Source organism: Colius striatus, chromosome 3, assembly GCF_028858725.1.
Source record: "Colius striatus isolate bColStr4 chromosome 3, bColStr4.1.hap1, whole genome shotgun sequence".
NCBI lineage: Eukaryota > Metazoa > Chordata > Aves > Coliiformes > Coliidae > Colius > Colius striatus.
The window spans coordinates 83461627-83479260 of record NC_084761.1 but is presented as its reverse complement, the minus strand read 5'-3'; the positions used below and the strand labels follow the sequence as shown (position 1 = coordinate 83479260).

The window sequence follows — 17634 nt, the reverse complement described above, 5'->3', positions numbered from 1 at the left end:
GAGGGGTAAGGAGGATACTTGTATACTTCTGTGTAGAATATGTAACATCCATTGGTAACACCTGTGTAGCAGCCTACGTGCAAATGACATCTATGGCGTATTCAACTATGTCAAGTGTAGTCTGTTGTGTATATACAAAACCAGAAAAAATAGATTCCTTTTTTTTCTTATATACACTATTCAACATGAGAATTAAATCCACAGTAGTTTGCAGTAACTTAGATGAGATGGAACTTTCAAGACACAGAGTTTTAGAAACAACTCCTCAGCATTTTTTGTCTTGCACCATTGCGATAAAAAAGTTGCAGAAAGAAAGCAAGCTTTCTGGGCAGTATTCCTCAGCCACCTTTCTCTGGTCAATATAATCTACGTCTTCAACACAATCTTGAGGACTCTCTACCTTCTTTTCTGTCACAGAGACAGCTGTTGGAGGTTGAATAATTTCTCTTCCACCATCAATTGTGTTTCCTTTTGCAGGACTCACTGATGTTAGTAAACTTGACTGGGTCAACTTGAGATGAGCGCTTCGTGGGCCTTTCCTGCATACTTTAGATTTGAGGACACTTTTAGGGTCTTGACAGATCTGCTTCTGCTTCTTTAGGGATCGGGAGACTTGTTTCCAGAAGGATTTCTGGTTTTCTGTGTACTGTGGACAGGTGGAAGGCTCTCCAGAGAATTCACACCAGAACTCTCTGTCACCCTGCTTGCACTCTACATGCACGGTAGCAGCATTCATGTCAGTCACTGCCCAGGTGCACTCAGCATTTTCTTGGCTTTTAAATTTGCCTTTAGGAGATGCTTTCCCTCCTTTTGACTTTCTCTCTTTTCCATTTTCTTGGTTAGGTTCAGTTTGTTTTTTTCCACTGCCTTCTATGCCTTCTCTTCCCTTTTTTCTTTCCTTCTGTCTTTCACAGTTGGCTAATAGTATCTGGGAGACAAGAATCAACACACAAAGTAGCCCGAAGCTTTTGATCCTCATGGTCTCTGATTTGCTTGTTATCTGCCTTCAAAACAAACAAACAAAATAAGTTTCAAAACCATTTTCACTTAACACTGCACTCCATCTGACAGTTGCAGTATTGCAGGCATAGTACTGCACTGCTCTTTCATATTTATTAAAATGAAGTTACTGGCAAAATCCTCTGTCCTTTGCATGAATAATACCTGGTTTCTAGAACAATTACATATTATCCTGGAGAATTGCAGATGGCTATGGAGTAAATCCTTCTAATCCAATTACTTAATTATCTATGTAATGTGGAATGGAAAAGAGTTGCTCCCGGGACATGCTACCACCCAGTGACTGAGGTACCTTAATTAAAATGTCTTCTGCAGTCAGAGAAGGAATTTTACCCTGGGATTTGTCAATCTCTGATGGATATCTTAAGTTATAACATATAAAGCTGTTATTCCCATCATCTCTTATTTTGTAAATGGCACATAAGGGATTTTTACTCCAACCTCAGCTTATTTTTCAAAAATGTGCCAGCCAGAAAGAAAACCATTTGCTTCATGTTGAGCAAAACTATTTCTTAGGCATCCTGAAAACTCTCTTCATTCCCTGAATATGCCACTCTTTCAGTTTTCAGTTGAAAAGATAATAGTCTTTCCAGACACCAACTATTGATGCTGCCGCTTTGACTGCTAAACAAACAGAACTATGTTTTTGATTTTGAAGAGACTTGCAGCATGCTGGGCTGTGTCTAAAGCCACTAAATTCAGGGGATAAATATGCAATTTCAGTTTGGAAATGCAGCTAGTTACAAAATTATTACCAAGCTGATGCCTGTGTCTGCACAAAGCACATTGACTTCTATAGCTGTTTCTCCTTACAGGAGGTCATTGCAGTATCAGAGCATACCATGATAATAGGGGTTTAAATCTGGCATTTAGTTGATTAAATCGTGTCTTTTTATAGCTGTTTCTGTAGCAGAGTTTCCATGTTAGAAAGCAGAAATTCATGTGCAGGCATGCCAATAAGGAACCTATTTCAGCATTTAACTGAAAATATATTTAGTTACATAAACCTGGAATCTAGAATACACAGGTAGCAGCAGTTGTGAGCAGTTTCCTATTTTTGCATATTTCTTACTTGACTTGCTTTATATCTTATACTCTATACACAGAGTCTCATTCCATAAAACCCTCTTTAAAGAACACCTTGTAGTATCCTCATATTAGATACCTTGTAGTATCTGCACTTCTTTTGCAAATACGGCAACTTGTAACATTAAAATGAATAACGATGTGACAGCAAACTCCCACTGCAAGAGGAACTGTGCAAAAGTAAGATAACTAAAAGACATACCTTGCACGGAACTTGGAGATATCCAAATGCAACTCCTCTCTTTCAAAAGAATCAGCAGCACGGCATTTATAAAGGCAGAGACACACCTTCAGTTCTTCAGCAAGATTGTTACAACACAATAGGATACTTCAGTGCCATGTTCGTTAACCTCTGACACACCTCCTTGGAAAAGTGCCAGTCTCATTGTTAGCACACAAAAAGCCCCAGCTATGGTGGGGTGACAAGGTGTGTTTGTGTAAATTAGATGTTACTTCAGCCAAGTCCTTCCCTGTTCATGCACATCGATAAGAACATTATTAGATCATGAGCTTCTCTAAAAGAACTTTTCCCAGACGTTGAGGGATGAATCCTGCAACGCCCTCAACAAGCTGCACTACCATTGTGTCTAGCAGAATTTGAGTAGTAGTATTAAGTGATTCTTTGTGAAATGAAAACCATTTCACAAAGCATTTCAAAGTTACTTTGCAAACATTTTTTCACCTCCTGTCACAAAAACGTATTAGAGAACATTTGAAAATCAAAATAAGCAATTATTCTGCATTAAGGGCAGCTTTCTTTATGGTGAGATGGTCATAAGGACAAAGCTCGGAAACAAATTCAAACTCCCTCAGAATTAGTGACTGTATGGTGTCTAAGAGCTGGGATCAACTGTACAGCTCTGGTCTATTTCATTATGGGACCATGTCTAATGCATATTAACTTGAAGAAACAAACATTAGACAAATATAAAAAATGGGAATAGGCATGCCTTAAAGAATGTATAGAGGAGCTAGTGCCTTTGTAGCTCTGTTGCTTCAGGTGGTTTTATGGGAGAACAGTAAATGGGATATTTGTTATATGTGCTTAGGAAATATTTCCAAGAATATAAAGTTGGGATGCAAGAAGAGAAAAGTAGAAACTAGTGTAAGATAGAGGCAGGTGTTCCTCTTTACCTTCCCCATCAAATGTAAATGGAAAAAGACAAAGTGACAAAGCTATAGGTAAGACATTGTCTGGTGATTATTGTTAACAGAAATCAGAAGCCAAAACAAAATAGGGAAGAAAAAAAAAAGGAATTCTGCAATGAGAACTGGACAGGAATGTTGGGAATGGGAAAAAGCCTGATCTGAGTGCCATGACTATCTCCTAATCTATGTATGTTTAGCTACCTCTGATGCTTTTGATCAAGTTCAGCCATCAGATCTGCCTTGTGCACCTTTGATTGGCACAAACCTGTGGTTTGCACTGCCAAGGGAAAATGAGTAGGGGTAAGGATGACCCAAGGATCAAAAAATGTTTAACAGTGTGTCAGGTTGGATGGGAATCAGAGAATGAGGATAATGTAAGAGATGTGTAAGGGAGGGACTGTCTTGCTCAGGAATCCTAAACTAATGCCATGTAGTGTGCACAGTAACATCTGGAGTATTAGGATTTAGCAGGGATCCTCAAAACTGTGCAGCTGCATTGTGTGGCTTATGTGCCCTAGTGAATGAGCCCCTCATCAAGGCTAATTACTTTGGGAACAGCATCACACCCATGTGTCTATGCTACCTCGGGTTCTGGAGCTAATTTAAGTATGGCTTTATCATGCTTCGTTGCCTTGTATAAGCATAACATAAATTGATTTTTGTGTGACAGATTAGGGGGCATATCACCAAAACAGACCCCAACAAATTGCGAACACACACCTCTCTACCATGGCTGAACAATGTCTACAAATAGGGAAGAGAAGAAGGTTACAAAGCATGTAAGGAAATATGGGCAGTGCGACCAAGCACAAGGTTTATGGTAAGAAACTACATGTGCCTGTCCCAGCTCCCTGCCACAAACTTAGAGATACTACCAGATGCCAGATGTTCTCTTGTAGATGATATTGCAATGACTTTTTTGTGGGTGTTAACAAAATACCATTTACTGGTGAAACTAATCACAATGTATTGAAAATATTTAAGGTCTTCACCATTAATCACTTCCAAAGTTGCCTACTTTTGTCAGCTTTGCCCAGTGAAACAGGTTTCAGTGTCAGTGTCGGTTCAGCTGCCCCATGGTCAATGGGACATAACAGTGTAGTCTTCCTACTTTGTAAAAATGGGGGAGATAGGGAGAGAAAAGGCTGTGCAAGAGATTTGCCTTTTTGCTGCTTTGATATTCCTTTCCTGAGGTCTGGCAGACTGGACATGAGTCTTTCCATCTCCAGCATGTAGAGAATTTTGCAGTCATGTGCTTGGTGATGTGGGCAACTACATCTTTTAGATGATCCCTCTCCATGAAGCTGGACTTCTTGCCTAAGCTGCACAGACGATTTCAAAATCACAGTAAGCCAAGATTTACCTATTTAGGTGCATAAAAGATAGCCTCAGGCTATGAAGGTTGGCCTGGATGTACTGCAGTTTTATTGCTATATCCCTTTAATTAGACATAAACTGATGTTTTATGGATGCCTTTTGCCTACCTGGACACACAGTGTATATTCATACAGTACCTCAATAATCCTGCTGAGAGCTGCCTCACCACGTGGTCAGAACATTTATTTTCTTCAACTTTCATCTTGAAAAGAAAGTACACAAAATTAAAGTAGAACCTCAATTTCTTAGATGCTTAATTAGCACGTAATTGTCAAGAAAAAACCCAAAAATGCTGTGAAAACTTGTTTATAATATGATTTTCAAAAAAGGTGGAGTTTTTTTTTCCTTTCTGTCATGCACATTTTAAAATAGACCTTAACCTTGCCCTTTGCTGAGCAGAAATGCTGTTTCCTTGTAAACTGCAGGCTCAGTTTTGCTGCAAACCAACTATGCAGACTAGTAATCAAAACACAACTTGACCCACTCAACATATGGCAAACCTGAATGGCTAACTTGGTAACATCAAATTTATGGGGAATTGTTTAGTTATTAAAATAGAAAAGGCACAGGAAAAGTTTGGCAACACAAGTAAATAAAGGTAATAATTGAGAATTACAAAGCTTGATGCCCAAATCCCAGAATGAGTTTTGTATCGAAAATCTTAGTCTAAATGTGCTCCTGCTGCTTTTTGACTGAAACTTGAGACAGTAAATCAACAGTTTAGTTTTTGCATTAGAACTGCCTTAATTAAATCTATCTGGTGTCTCTCTGCTGTTCAAATCCAGAGAGAAAAAGTTTTTATCCATATTCCTAACTATAATTCATTGATGTGGAAGTATGCTGCTTTCTAAGTCCTTGTTGCTGCTTATATATTAGTCAGAAATATATATATGTATTTACTTATATAAGAAATTATTATCATTTAAACTGTTAGTTGCACTGGTGCATTATTTGCAAACTGCAGTCTGTTTGTGGTGTCGTTTTCATGACATTCTGAGGCTTCTCTTTATCTGTAGCTTTTTTCCCCTCATAAAATAAAAAATTACTTTTATATACAAACAGTAAAAAATTAATTTCAAAATAGTAAGTGATCAATGAATTCCCTTGACAAGATACATCTATGGCTCCATACCAGAACATCACCTATTTCTCAGTCACGCATGTGGACACCAGGATCTTGTTCTCCATGCAAATGCTCAGGAAGAGCAAGTTAAAACAGATTCAGCATCACTGCAGTGAAGAGCTGCTTACATTTCAAATTCATGTCCATGTGTACTGTTCTGCAGCACCGATGGCATCAGGTAATGTTCCAAGGATATACAAGGGGGGTTTGATTTGAATGGAGCTCCAGGGACACGTAGAATCAACCCCCCTGTTTCAATATTCCTTTTAAGCTCAGTTTGCACACTTTTCCTCAAAAACTGTGTTGCCTGTCATATCTCACAACAGTTCTCTAGAGTGAGTTTGTAGACTTTGCTGAAAGACCATGGTCAGGCATGTGCATTACAAATCTCACTTTCTACTGCTTTTACATATTTCCCTACTTTTACACATACACTACTTTTACATACACACTAGAAGTGAATATATATTTGCAATCAGACCAGAAGCAAAAATGATATTAAGCACTCTCCATCTAGAGCTCTTTCCTGAATAAATGGATGATGTTAAGCTGCAGTTACTTTCAGGGGCAGGGGAGAGGACCTTTGTTTTGTTTGTTTGTAACGTGACTAGCATTCCAGACGTTCTCCACAAGTAACCAAATACCATCACTGTATGTAAATCAGACATTTTCAGTGTATAGGTGCATATATAATTAATATGCAATTCTTACCATAATTATAACAGACTAGCCTATTCATGTGTTGTTTGCTAATGAAATATAATCATGTACAGTGGGTGTAAAGCATTTTTCTGAAAATACCTGCTGAAAGACTATGTTAACAAAGGTGGCAATCATGCCCTTATCCCCACATGCAATACCTTTTTTTCACTCAGGCAGCGGGTTGTTCTCTTGTACCTCGCTTTCACTCCCAGGTAAACAGGCTTCAGGCAAGGAACTTGTACCTTTATCTCCTTTTTGATTTTGTTAATCTAGTATCTACAAAAGACAGTAAGCTGACAGCCCTAAATGCTGAAAGCCTCTTAGGTAGCAACAAAGAAGTTGTCTGATGGGCAATGGCAGCAATGCCAGGTTTTCTGTACCTCACTGCCTGTGTCCTACACTTCAGAAGAGTATTCCATAGTCTGTTGGCATTCCTCTGGAAGAGGCTAGTTAATTTAAAGTGTGGTGATGGTTTCAGTGCACTGAGATCTGTTTACCAACTATCTTACAAAGAGTCACAATTATCTAAAAGGATGTTAAAGAAAACTCACCCTTTAACAGTAATTTTCAGTTACGTCTGACCTGGAGTTAAATTCATACCAGTTGAATAAATATGAAAAAAGACAGTAGACTCTTTCCTCATTGAGTCTTTAACAGAGTCCAATTATTCCACAAACTGGCCAAAACTGACAACCAAATTTGGCAGAATACTATCCCAGTGAAAACCCATACCATGAAACCCAAGTAAGAAAGAAACAAAAACTACTCAATTCAAACAAGTGCTAAGTTACTCACAAACCAACAGAAATCATATGACTGCTATATATTAATTTAAAGCTAATAAAAAGAAGAGCACATTACAAGACTAAAAGGTATGCTATAAAATAACCAAACTCCAGTTTATTCTGAGGTTCCCATTTGCAGATACTCAGACATTCCCATTAACAACTGAATTCCCCAAATACTATAAGTTAACACTACACCTTCATGCAGTGGTTATCTGAGTGTAAATAACAGCTGAATCATTTTATCCATCATTTATTGCTTTAATATTACTGATTACCTTCCTCATCCATGTGTTCAGTAGCTTTTACTTGTGCTGTTCCTCATTTACTTACTGCATTACGTTGGCAACATTTTGATGAAAATACCCTGAAATTTGTTACTGTCAAGGTGTAATTTCTCTTCAGCAGAGCTCTAACCCTCTTGGCTCCCAGCTCATAGCTGGCAGTCAGTAGTTGTTAATCTATTGGCTAACTGCTTACTGAACAGACTCTCACAAGCAGTCAGAAAAGGTAGAGTTTGTTTTCAGACCTGAGGAGCATTGTTTTATCTTGCTAGGCAAGGGCAGCAGTGTTTTCAGAAAAATATAAGTGATTTTAATTAGCCCAAGGAGATTCAGGCCAGTGACAGAGCACTGCTGGTAGGAATGTCTGAAATGATGAGGAAATCCTTCTTGGTTCATTAGATAACACAAAGGAAAATTTTGTGGACTTATGTGTGTACAGGAGACATAAAACTTCAACGCCAAGTGGAGCTTAAAAGTGTTTCCCCTTGGCAGGAGGAGGCCTTCTGAATGCAAACAACAGGAAAATTTGAGATGTGTCCTCTCCTTCAATTTTGCTGTAAAAGGATGTTGAAACAGCCTTAAAGAAAGTTTGCCTTGATTTTGAAACAAGTCCAAGAGAAAGAAGTATAAATAATGGCAATTGCTAACCAAACATGATTACCCACTTCTATAGAAGATGTTAAATGCTGATACTGTGATAAAGATGATTGTTGTTCTACAAAACTTGGGGGAAAACAGCCCAATTTAAGCAGATCCTAAGATTTTAGTACCCATATATTTGCATCTGTTAATGCTACAGAGTCCAAAGAAGAGATGAGAGTTGATAGATACAAAAAAATTTTCTGCTTTAGGATTTAGATTTCACAGAACACAAAGGTTAAATTTTATAAAGAAAAAAGTGTTTTCTTGGAAGAAAACTCATGTAAATTAGAGCATTATCATACTGAAACGTGTGTTTCAGACTGATTTTTCTATTATCTGGAAGAATTTTAGCTCAGAATCTAAATTTTTCATATTTTCCTTTAATTTTTACTCTAATGGAAGTTATCACTCCTCTACCTCAATCACAGCTAAACATACTCCAAGCTACCCATTTCATTGCCTTATGGTTTTATTTGTGCAGGTTGGCTGCTTGATTTATTAGCATAGACTCACAATATTCAGAGTATGCTCAAGTTGTTTTGGCAGCTAGGGGAAACAACTATTGTCATCTTAGTCTGTTAAGACTTTCATAGCTTAGATGAATCCAGGAGCCTGCCTGTCTGACCAGAAAAGCTTCAGAAACACAACCAGACAAAGGATTGCTCCCTTACAGAAAGATAAAATAAGGGAAATAATAAAAAGATGCCAGTGTAAATTCCTGCCTGCCATTAGCTAGGAATCTACTCAGGGTAACAGCAAGTCAGGCATGTCTATGAGAAAGAAGAATTTGGCACATTACATGAAATCATCAGACACATATTGCTTGAAAACAAGGGACTGTCTTACGAGCAGTGCTGTTTACCATAAGCACTGAGCTTAATGCTGCAACCAAAAAATTCTCTCAGCTGTCACGAATGCCTGATCTCTCATTAAAGCATTGCAGTAAAAAATTCCCCATATGCTATTCAGATGAGTAGCTGAAAAAACCTGTTTGCATTAAGACAACACTGGTAGAGTTACTACAGGTAGATAGGAGTAAGAAAAGAGATTCAGCCCTCTTCTACTTCTAATCCTCCCTCTCATAAAGGTGAGATATTCTTTTCCTAGGGGGAATTTTACATGACTTGGGCATTTGTTTTAGGGGTTTTTTACAATGTATACACTGTGGTGTCTACTGAATTACTTCCTTCATAGGCAGCAAAAATGCAAATTGGTCCTGTGTGTGTGAAGAGAACTAAGATCAGCTGTCAGTTATAGTGTGGTTTGGAACATTAAAAGTATTGACTGGATCAGTGGTGAAATTCTTCCACACCTTGCTATGGTTGTAGAGTGATACAAGGTGAATATGAATGGAGTTGAAGACCGAGTATGCACAGGCCAAGATGTGGTATATCAGAAAGATTCTTTCCTAGTTGCTGACCACTTTTTATTAAGGTTGTGTCTGGGCTTCTGTAAACCACAGCTGATCTGAAGGGATATAATCAACAGCATTTTTTTCGAGGAAAGAGCAGCAATTATCTTTTCTACCCATTAAGAAATCAAAACAACATATGTTACCTTTCTAGTTTTTCTCTAATTCAGTCTTGGTTAAAATAGATGGACTTTCAAAAGTCTGCTTTTCATATCAGTGATAGGTCTTGTCTGTTACGTGGATCTTGGAAACCAAGATTGGTTTGTGTTGGAAGGGACCTTAAAGATCACCCAGTTCCAACCCCCCTGCTGTGGGCAGGGACACCTTCCACTAAACCAGGTGGCTCAAAGCCCCACCCAGTCTGGTCTTGAACACTTCCAGGGAAGGAGCAGCCACAATCTCTCCAGGCAACTTGTCCCAGTGCCTCACCACCCTCACAGGGAAGAAGTTCTTCCTTCTATCTAATCTAAATCTACTCTCATTCAGTTTGAGGCCTTTACTCCTTGTCCTGTCACTACATGCCCTTATGTGGATGCTTTCCATAAACTTAAAGCTGTTCTGCAAATCACAGAATCACAGAATGTTAAGGGTTGGAAGGGACGATGAAAGGTCATCTAGTCCAACCGCCCTGCCAGAGCAGCACCACCTAGAGTAATCAATTAAGCTGCATCAATAAATATACATGTGAGTATATAGATGGATGAATATAAGATAGAATAGAATCTATAATGTGCATGGAATAGTTCAGTTTCTTCCTTTCCATTATAGTTCATTAATAGCCATAGAATCATAGAATCACAGAATGGTAGGGATTGGAAGGAACCTTGAGAGATCATTTAGTCCAACACCTCTGCCAAAGCAGGTCCACCTAGATAGGGACTCCATACCCTCCTTGGGCAGCCTGTGCCAGGGCTCCCTCATCCTCACAGTAAAATAGTTTTTGTAAAATGGAACTTTTTCTGTTCCATCTTCTTTCCATTAAGTGGAAATGTCCTCCATGAATGTTCAAAAATGATGGAGAATGTCTTAGCAACCACATCAGCCGGTTCCCTCAGCACTCTCGGATGCATCCCATCAGGTCCCACTGACTTACAAGTGTTAAGCTTGGCCAAAAAGTCTTTAACCTCCTCCTCATCCACCAAGGGCAAGTCCTCTTGTCCAGACCTTCCTACCATCCTTGCCAGACTGAGCTTCCCAAGGGCCAGCCTTGGCTGTAAATATGGAAGCAAAGAAGGCATTCAGTACTTCAGCCTTCTCTGCAGCCTCTGTCACCAGGGCACCCTCTGTGTTCAGGAACAGGCCCACATTCTCCCTAATCTTCCTTTTGCTGCTTATGTACCTGACAAACTCTTTCTTGTTTTCCTTTACTTTCTTGGCCAGGTTTAATTCTAAAAGAGCTAAAATATTAGTTGGGGCTTTTTTGTATCTGTTGAAATAAGAGTTTCATATGTGTGTGGAGAAAGATGAATAGATAGATCCACCTTGACTAAAAAAATATATTATGTAAACTCTTACGAGCTTATCAGTGCCCAGTAAATTTGTGGATTTTAGCACTGGTTCCAAGCACATGGAATAAACACTCATCTCAAGTGTACTTTTTAAATACAGTGGGAAAATGGAAATAGGAAGGAAAAAATTGTTCCAAGAAAAGGAAACCAGTAATGGAAAAACAGAGACTTTACTGTGTAGGAGACTGTGCTGGGTCTGGCTGGGATGGATTAATTTTTTTAGAGCAGCCCATATGGTGCTGTGTTTTAAATTTGTGACTAGAACAGTGTTAATAACACACTGATGTTTTAGCTATCATTAAGCAGCATCAAGGCCTTCTCCGTTTCTCACTCTGGCCCCTCTACAGAGAGTGGGCTGGGGATGGGCAAGTGCTTGGAGGGGACACAGCCAGGACAGCTGACCCAAGAGATCTAAGGGATGTGCCAATACCATATGGTGAGCACACAGCAGTGAAACTGGGGGTAGACTTTCTAGAGTAGCCGTTGCTTGGAGACTGGCTGGGCATCAGCCTGCTTGTGAGAGGTGTAGAGTGAAAGTCTTTGCATCACTCAGTGGCGTTTTCTCCCTCTTCACTTACTAAGCCATCTTTATCTCAGCCCACATTTTTCTCTGTCTTTTGTTGTTCTGATTCTCTCCTTCATCCCACTGGGGAGGGGGAGTGGCTGGTGGGTGCTTCACTGCTGCCTGGGGCCAGCCATCCACAGGGACTCCAATCCTGCAAATAACTAACTGAAATTTTTAATTCAGTGAATTCTAGTTGGAAAGAAAGCAACAGAGAGCTCAGCTCATGTGCTGAACTTCCCTTTTGCTAAAAACAGTGGTGGCTGAGCTCCACTGATACCTACTGCTTTGGCTCCATGCCTCTAAAGCACAACAGTTACCACAGCAATGACAGCAAGGAGGTAAAGTCATGGTTGTGACAACACCTTTGCTGATTTAGATTACATTTGAAGAAACTATTTCAGCTACATGGAAAAAATGACCTTGGGCTAACACAAGCTATGCCTCCACAAGCCATGTCAGCTACCATAGCCTGACCTACACACTGACAGGCATTTTATCCTCCAAAATTTTTGGGTTATCTTTGAAACATGTAATAAGCATCCTTTAAATGCACTTGAGCTGTAAGGCTCGAGAGATCACACTTGGAACGGGCTCTGAAAAATCTTGCTGAAACCTCAGCAAGCCAGAAGAATGACTATAAAGGTCTGCATTTCACAGCTACTGTGTGGGCTGGTAGCTCTCAGCATTTTCACATGTGAAGGCACAGAGAAAGGTCAAAGTGAACAGACAAGTCTTATTTGCCACTTTCATCTTATCAAGATCAGCATACTTTGTTATACAGTGAACAGAAGCCATTAACAAAGAAAAAGGTTTCTCAACCCATGTTTCTAAGTTGTAGTGAAACAACATTTGGTTAGCAAAAGCTAAAAGGACACACAACCCTCAGCATTTATGATAGATTCGGGGTTTGCTCAGTTAACCAAGAGAAGTGGTGATGTCTGTTCCTTCAAAACTAGTTCTTTTTCTTGGATCATTTCTAACTCTACAGCTCCTCCATGTGGAGATCATTCACAAAAAAGAAATTAATAATCCTAACCACTAGGTATCAATACTTTTAATTGGTTGGCAGAGGACTGGAACGTTTTAGGACGGTTTTAGAGATATTTAACCCTGTTCAGCCAGAAATCCATTTTCTGAAAAGGGGTGAAAAGCAGTGATTTCACACACCAGAATGCCACTGCTAACGCTGTGGCATTACAATTCCAATTCTAGTTTCAATTACTGTTTTTCCTCTGTTACTATGTGAATGACACAAGCTAACTTTTTACTCATGTTTAATTCTATCTGTTCCTGTTCCTGTGTGCCAGTAAAGGAATCTCACATCTGTCTGCATGACAGCAGAGAATTCGGGCACTTCCTCCTGTATCATGGCAAAGAAGGCCTAAACTCTGGTTAATTAACTTGCTGGTTTGCAACAGACAAATGATTTCATTAAACACTAATAAGCTTTAGGCTTGAGGGGACTGAAAAGATAAGACAAAAGAATCACCTGGCACTCCCCAGGGATTTTGAAGAGCAGGCACTGGCTTTCATTGTCCCCCTGCATGCCTCCAGAAGGAAAAAAAGATGCTATGAAGAGACCATGTCTCCCCTGTCCAGTCTCACACCTGAACTGGAAACAGCCAGTGTCCTCAAAAGTTGTTCAGACAGTTTTCAGTCATCACAAAGATGTCTGATGTATGCCTGTATCTTAGAAAAAGTTATCTTTTAACAGTTTTGACAGAAGGTTTGAGGTTCAAGATGAAATGGAAGAAAATACAGAAAGAAGAGAGACTTCAGGTGTTGCTAGATTTGGCCTACAAACCACGCTTTTAATAAACGCCCAATGGTCTGAATCACATTCACTGTCTATTACTATAGGAGTGAATCTCACACATGGTAAAGCAGCCTTGCCTGATGATTTCATAAAGTGTTTCCTTAAGCCAGGCCTCAGAACCAGTAGAGATGGTTGTGGGATTCTGTCTGTTAGCTCTGGTCACATTCTGGCCTCAGATCTGAAATGGAATCATAGAAAGGTAGGGGTTGGAAGGGACCTTTAGAGATCATCTAGTCCAACCCCCCTGCAGAAGCAGGGTCACCTAGATCAGGTCACATAGGAACATGTCCAGGCGGGTCTTGAAAACCTCCAAGGAAGGAGACTCCACACCCCTCTGGGCAGCCTGTGCCAGGGCTCCCTCACCCTCACAGTGAAATAGTTTCTTCTGATGTTTAAGTGGAACTTTTTGTGTTCCAGCTTCATCCCATTACCCCTGTTGCTAGCTACTATAGAAAAAAGGGATGTCCCAACCTCCTGACACCCACCCTTTAGATATTTATAAATGTTAATAAGATCTCCCCTCAATCTCCTCTTCTCCAGACTAAACAGCCCCAGTTCCTGCAGCCTTTCCTCATATGAAAGATGCTCCAGTCTTCTGATCATCTTGGTGGCCCTGCGCTGGACTCTCTCCAGACGTTCTCTGTCCCTGTTGAGCTGAGGAGCCCAGAACTGGACACAGATGAGGCCTCACCAGGGCACAGCAGAGGGGAGAAGAACCTCCCTTGACCTGCTGGCCACACTCTTCTTGATGCATCCCAGGATGCCATTGGCCTTCTTGGCCACAAGGGCACATTGCTGGCTCATAGTTTATTATCAACCAGGACTCCAAAGTCTCTCTCTGCAGAGCTGCTCGACCCCCAGCCTGTACTGGTGCATGGCATTGTTCCTTCCCAGATGCAGGACTCTGCACTTGTCCTTGTTGAACCTCATGAGGTAAAAAAAAACTAAATGAAAAAGTAAAAGTAAATGGGGAAAAAAAAGTAAATGGAAAAAAAACAGTAAATGGAAAAGTAAATGAAAGTAAATGGAGCTAGCCAATTCCTTTTGAGAACAGTACTTTATATTTCATATATTTAATAGTGTAGTTGAACTCAGCACAGAAGCCTTGGTTCTTCCTCATTTCAGCACCACTAAAAGCAGAAAGCTGCTCTGCAGTCCAGCACAAGAGGGCTCAATGGCTGCCCCGCTGCTACGGTAGGGAGTGAGATGGGGTGTGCCTGACAGGCTTCTCTCACTGCAGCATTTGGTTGAAATAAAGCTCAAAATAATAACATTTGGACAAATTCTGCTCTGAAAGAACAAAAAGATTTTTGAAGTTGAACAAAATTTATGAAATGATCTCAGAAAATCATTTCAAAACCATAATTTCAGAACAGCATAAAACGACTACAAAAGGCAAAAGCAAACTTCCTCTTTGCTGCCTTCTCGCCATGTAGACATCTTTAAATTACAGTTTTGGAATGATCAGTGGAATTTTGGCATTCTCAAGGGCCCTTTCCTATTAACCCATCAATATGTACTGTATTCCTCCAGCTACCACAATCAGTTGATTAGTATCTGTACAAAGCTTTTTGAAAAATATATATAAAACCACAGATCGGATTTTAAATAGTATTAGTGCTCCTCTCCTAATCAGTTCCCTCTCCCTCTCTGAATCATTAAGGTTACAAACAAAGAACCAAAGAGTAATATCTTTAATTAAGCATAAACATAACTAGATCAGAAAAACATAGTTGAATTCAGATGGGAGATTTACATTAAACTACATGCTGGCACACATAGGCAGGTCTGTATTCACTAGGCACACTATATATATTAATCTGCACTTGGCAGTATGACAGATTTATGGTTGGAAGAACTAATGAGATGTGGACAAACAAATATGCAAGCAGACAAACTTGTAAGCAGCAAGACCTGAGAAAGAGATGGAGGTTGCAGTGTAGAATTTCATTATTGTATCTACATACATAATCTACTGATTACAGCCCAGTAACACTGTGTAACAGGCTGGCTCTGTTTAGGAGTCCTCACTGTACATTCAAGGTCCAAAGCTGGGGTATGTGAGGGATAGACTTTGTTCCCATTTATGTACTTCACTAGCAGAATTACAAAAATATGTGTTAAATTTTTGTTTCTGCTTAAGTACACACCTAGCACTGTTTAACACTCAAGCTTCTGTCAAAGCATCTGCTGTCAACAGGCCCCCTTCTGTATCTCTGTTTCCTAACCTTTTAAGGTAGATAAACAATACTTGTCTCTGCCAGGGAGATGCACGAAAGTTATCTTTATTATTTTTTTAATAAACACTGTGAAATGCAGAAATAGAAGTCAATGTGGAAATAAAGTGTACTACAACTTTAAACAACTTCTACAACTGAGAAACTAACTTCTAGCTGAGTTCAGTATTCTGTTGCCTTCAGTTTTCCTTTGCAAGTCTACAAGTGATGCAGTTACACAAAGCTATTGTGTAAAATGATCACTCACTAGCAACAAAATGTGTCTTCAAACAGCAACAATTACATTTGGTTCGAATAACTTTTAGGTAATGCAGGAGAAAACACATGCATCATGATGACGTGGAAAATGAACTACCTCAGGACTTCCTTTTCAGATAGATTTCTTCCTCTCTCTCAGATATTTACAACATGCCTTTCTTCTCACAGATGCTGAAAGCAGTCAGTTTTCTACACTGCTTTCTAATCCTCAACAGTATAGTCGCTTTGCTTGTGTAAATTATGCTGAAGCTGCAAAGTAGTCATAGACTGTTCTTTGCTATTCAAGTTCAACTAATACGTAGATGTTTAAAGAAGAGGCATTACATTCCCAGAAGAATAACTTGTCCGGTAGTAAGGATTTAAGGTAATCTTTAATTTTGGATCCTGTGCTCTCTCCAAGTCAGAAACACTTATGACAGAATCCTCCATTTAAAAAAAAAAAGCAAGCCAACAAACCAATCAATAGTGAAGAAGAAAAAAGAGTTTGCCCATTCCATCAAATCACTGTGACTGATCTATTGTACTTCAAATGAGGCATGTTCCTGACAAAGGACACTGCTGCTGCTGAGGTGAAACAGGTAGGGTCCTAGAGAAAGTTTTGATGTTTCCTAAGCTGAAGAAAAACAGTTTCTGATTTCTTTCAGTTGAGGACTCACCTTGAGCCAAGAAGATGTCCAGACGTCATGCAATTAGTATGAAGTAAAACCAAAGGCCATTGAATTGATTCCAACTACATAAAATATTTCAGGCCTAAGAAGGCAGGGGAAGCAGATGGCTACAGATGATGTTCCTTGTTTGGTGCTACTCATGGCTCTTACCTCTTCTTGTCCAGCACATTGTGAAAAACACGTCTTGTTATCCTGGTGTAGCTTACCTTCAAGGAAGATGCAATGTGGATTTCTATGGACAGGTTTTAACAAGCCTTGGAATGACTTTCTCATTAGAGAAAGTGGCGCAGGATGGGTCACAAGAACCACATGAACCACATGTGGTTCATGAACCACAACCTTCTTAGGCATCCATCCTTGGGGAAAATCCACCACCCCAGGACCCAGGTTCACCAACATGAAAGACATGGGTGTCTCTCTCACTCTGGAGGGTCCCCTGAGCACCACTGCTCCCAGCCAGACCCTGCACAACACCCAAAATGCCTGTATCCACCAGCAAACCACCCTCCTCAGCACCACTCAGCATCCCAGAGGCACAACCAACTCCATCACTACAACATGGCCCCGCAACAGTGAGTATGCAGTCCTGGGGCCCACACAGCCTGCTTAGGAGATGACCCTCACAGAGGCCATGCAACTTTTCTCCATGCAAGAACGGGTGCTGCTCTTGATCTTCAGCTTCATCTGTGCCACGTGAGGCACCAAAGAGCGAAGACAGTCTCAGGTAATGCTTTCTGCACACAGATGTCAAAATCCTACTCCACACTTCCTTGCCATCACTGTCCTACACTGATCAGGTCTCCCACTTTACCTAAGGGCATCAGATAACTTTCTCCAATAACAAACACCGATTTGTGTATTCTTATATGACATTTGTGGAGCACAGAAGATGGGATCATTTCAGTACCTGCGTGACAACAACCATGGAGCCTGCATCTGCCTTGAAATGGGGGCAAGAGGAGAGAAGGATAGCCACGTGGCTACCTGCCTTGGCAAAGGAAAT

The 17634-nt window shown here is 40.1% G+C and overlaps 1 protein-coding gene across 1 annotated transcript; it reads right to left on the bottom strand.

Moving 5' to 3' along the window:
* Positions 1-265: 265 nt before the first annotated feature.
* FGFBP1 (fibroblast growth factor binding protein 1) lies at positions 266-2427 on the bottom strand. The gene is made up of 2 exons (XM_010195737.2): positions 2309-2427; positions 266-1004 (listed from the first exon to the last, which is right to left on the bottom strand). The coding sequence occupies exon 2, from the start codon at positions 977-979 to the stop codon at positions 266-268; it is 714 nt and encodes a 237-aa protein (XP_010194039.1). The 5' UTR covers positions 980-1004; positions 2309-2427.
* Between the last annotated feature and the right edge of the window lie 15207 nt (positions 2428-17634).

Coding starts and splice junctions, on each gene's coding strand:
- FGFBP1 (XM_010195737.2), bottom strand. CDS start 979: ATGAGGATCAAAAGCTTCGGGCTACTTTGTGTGTTGATTCTTGTCTCC.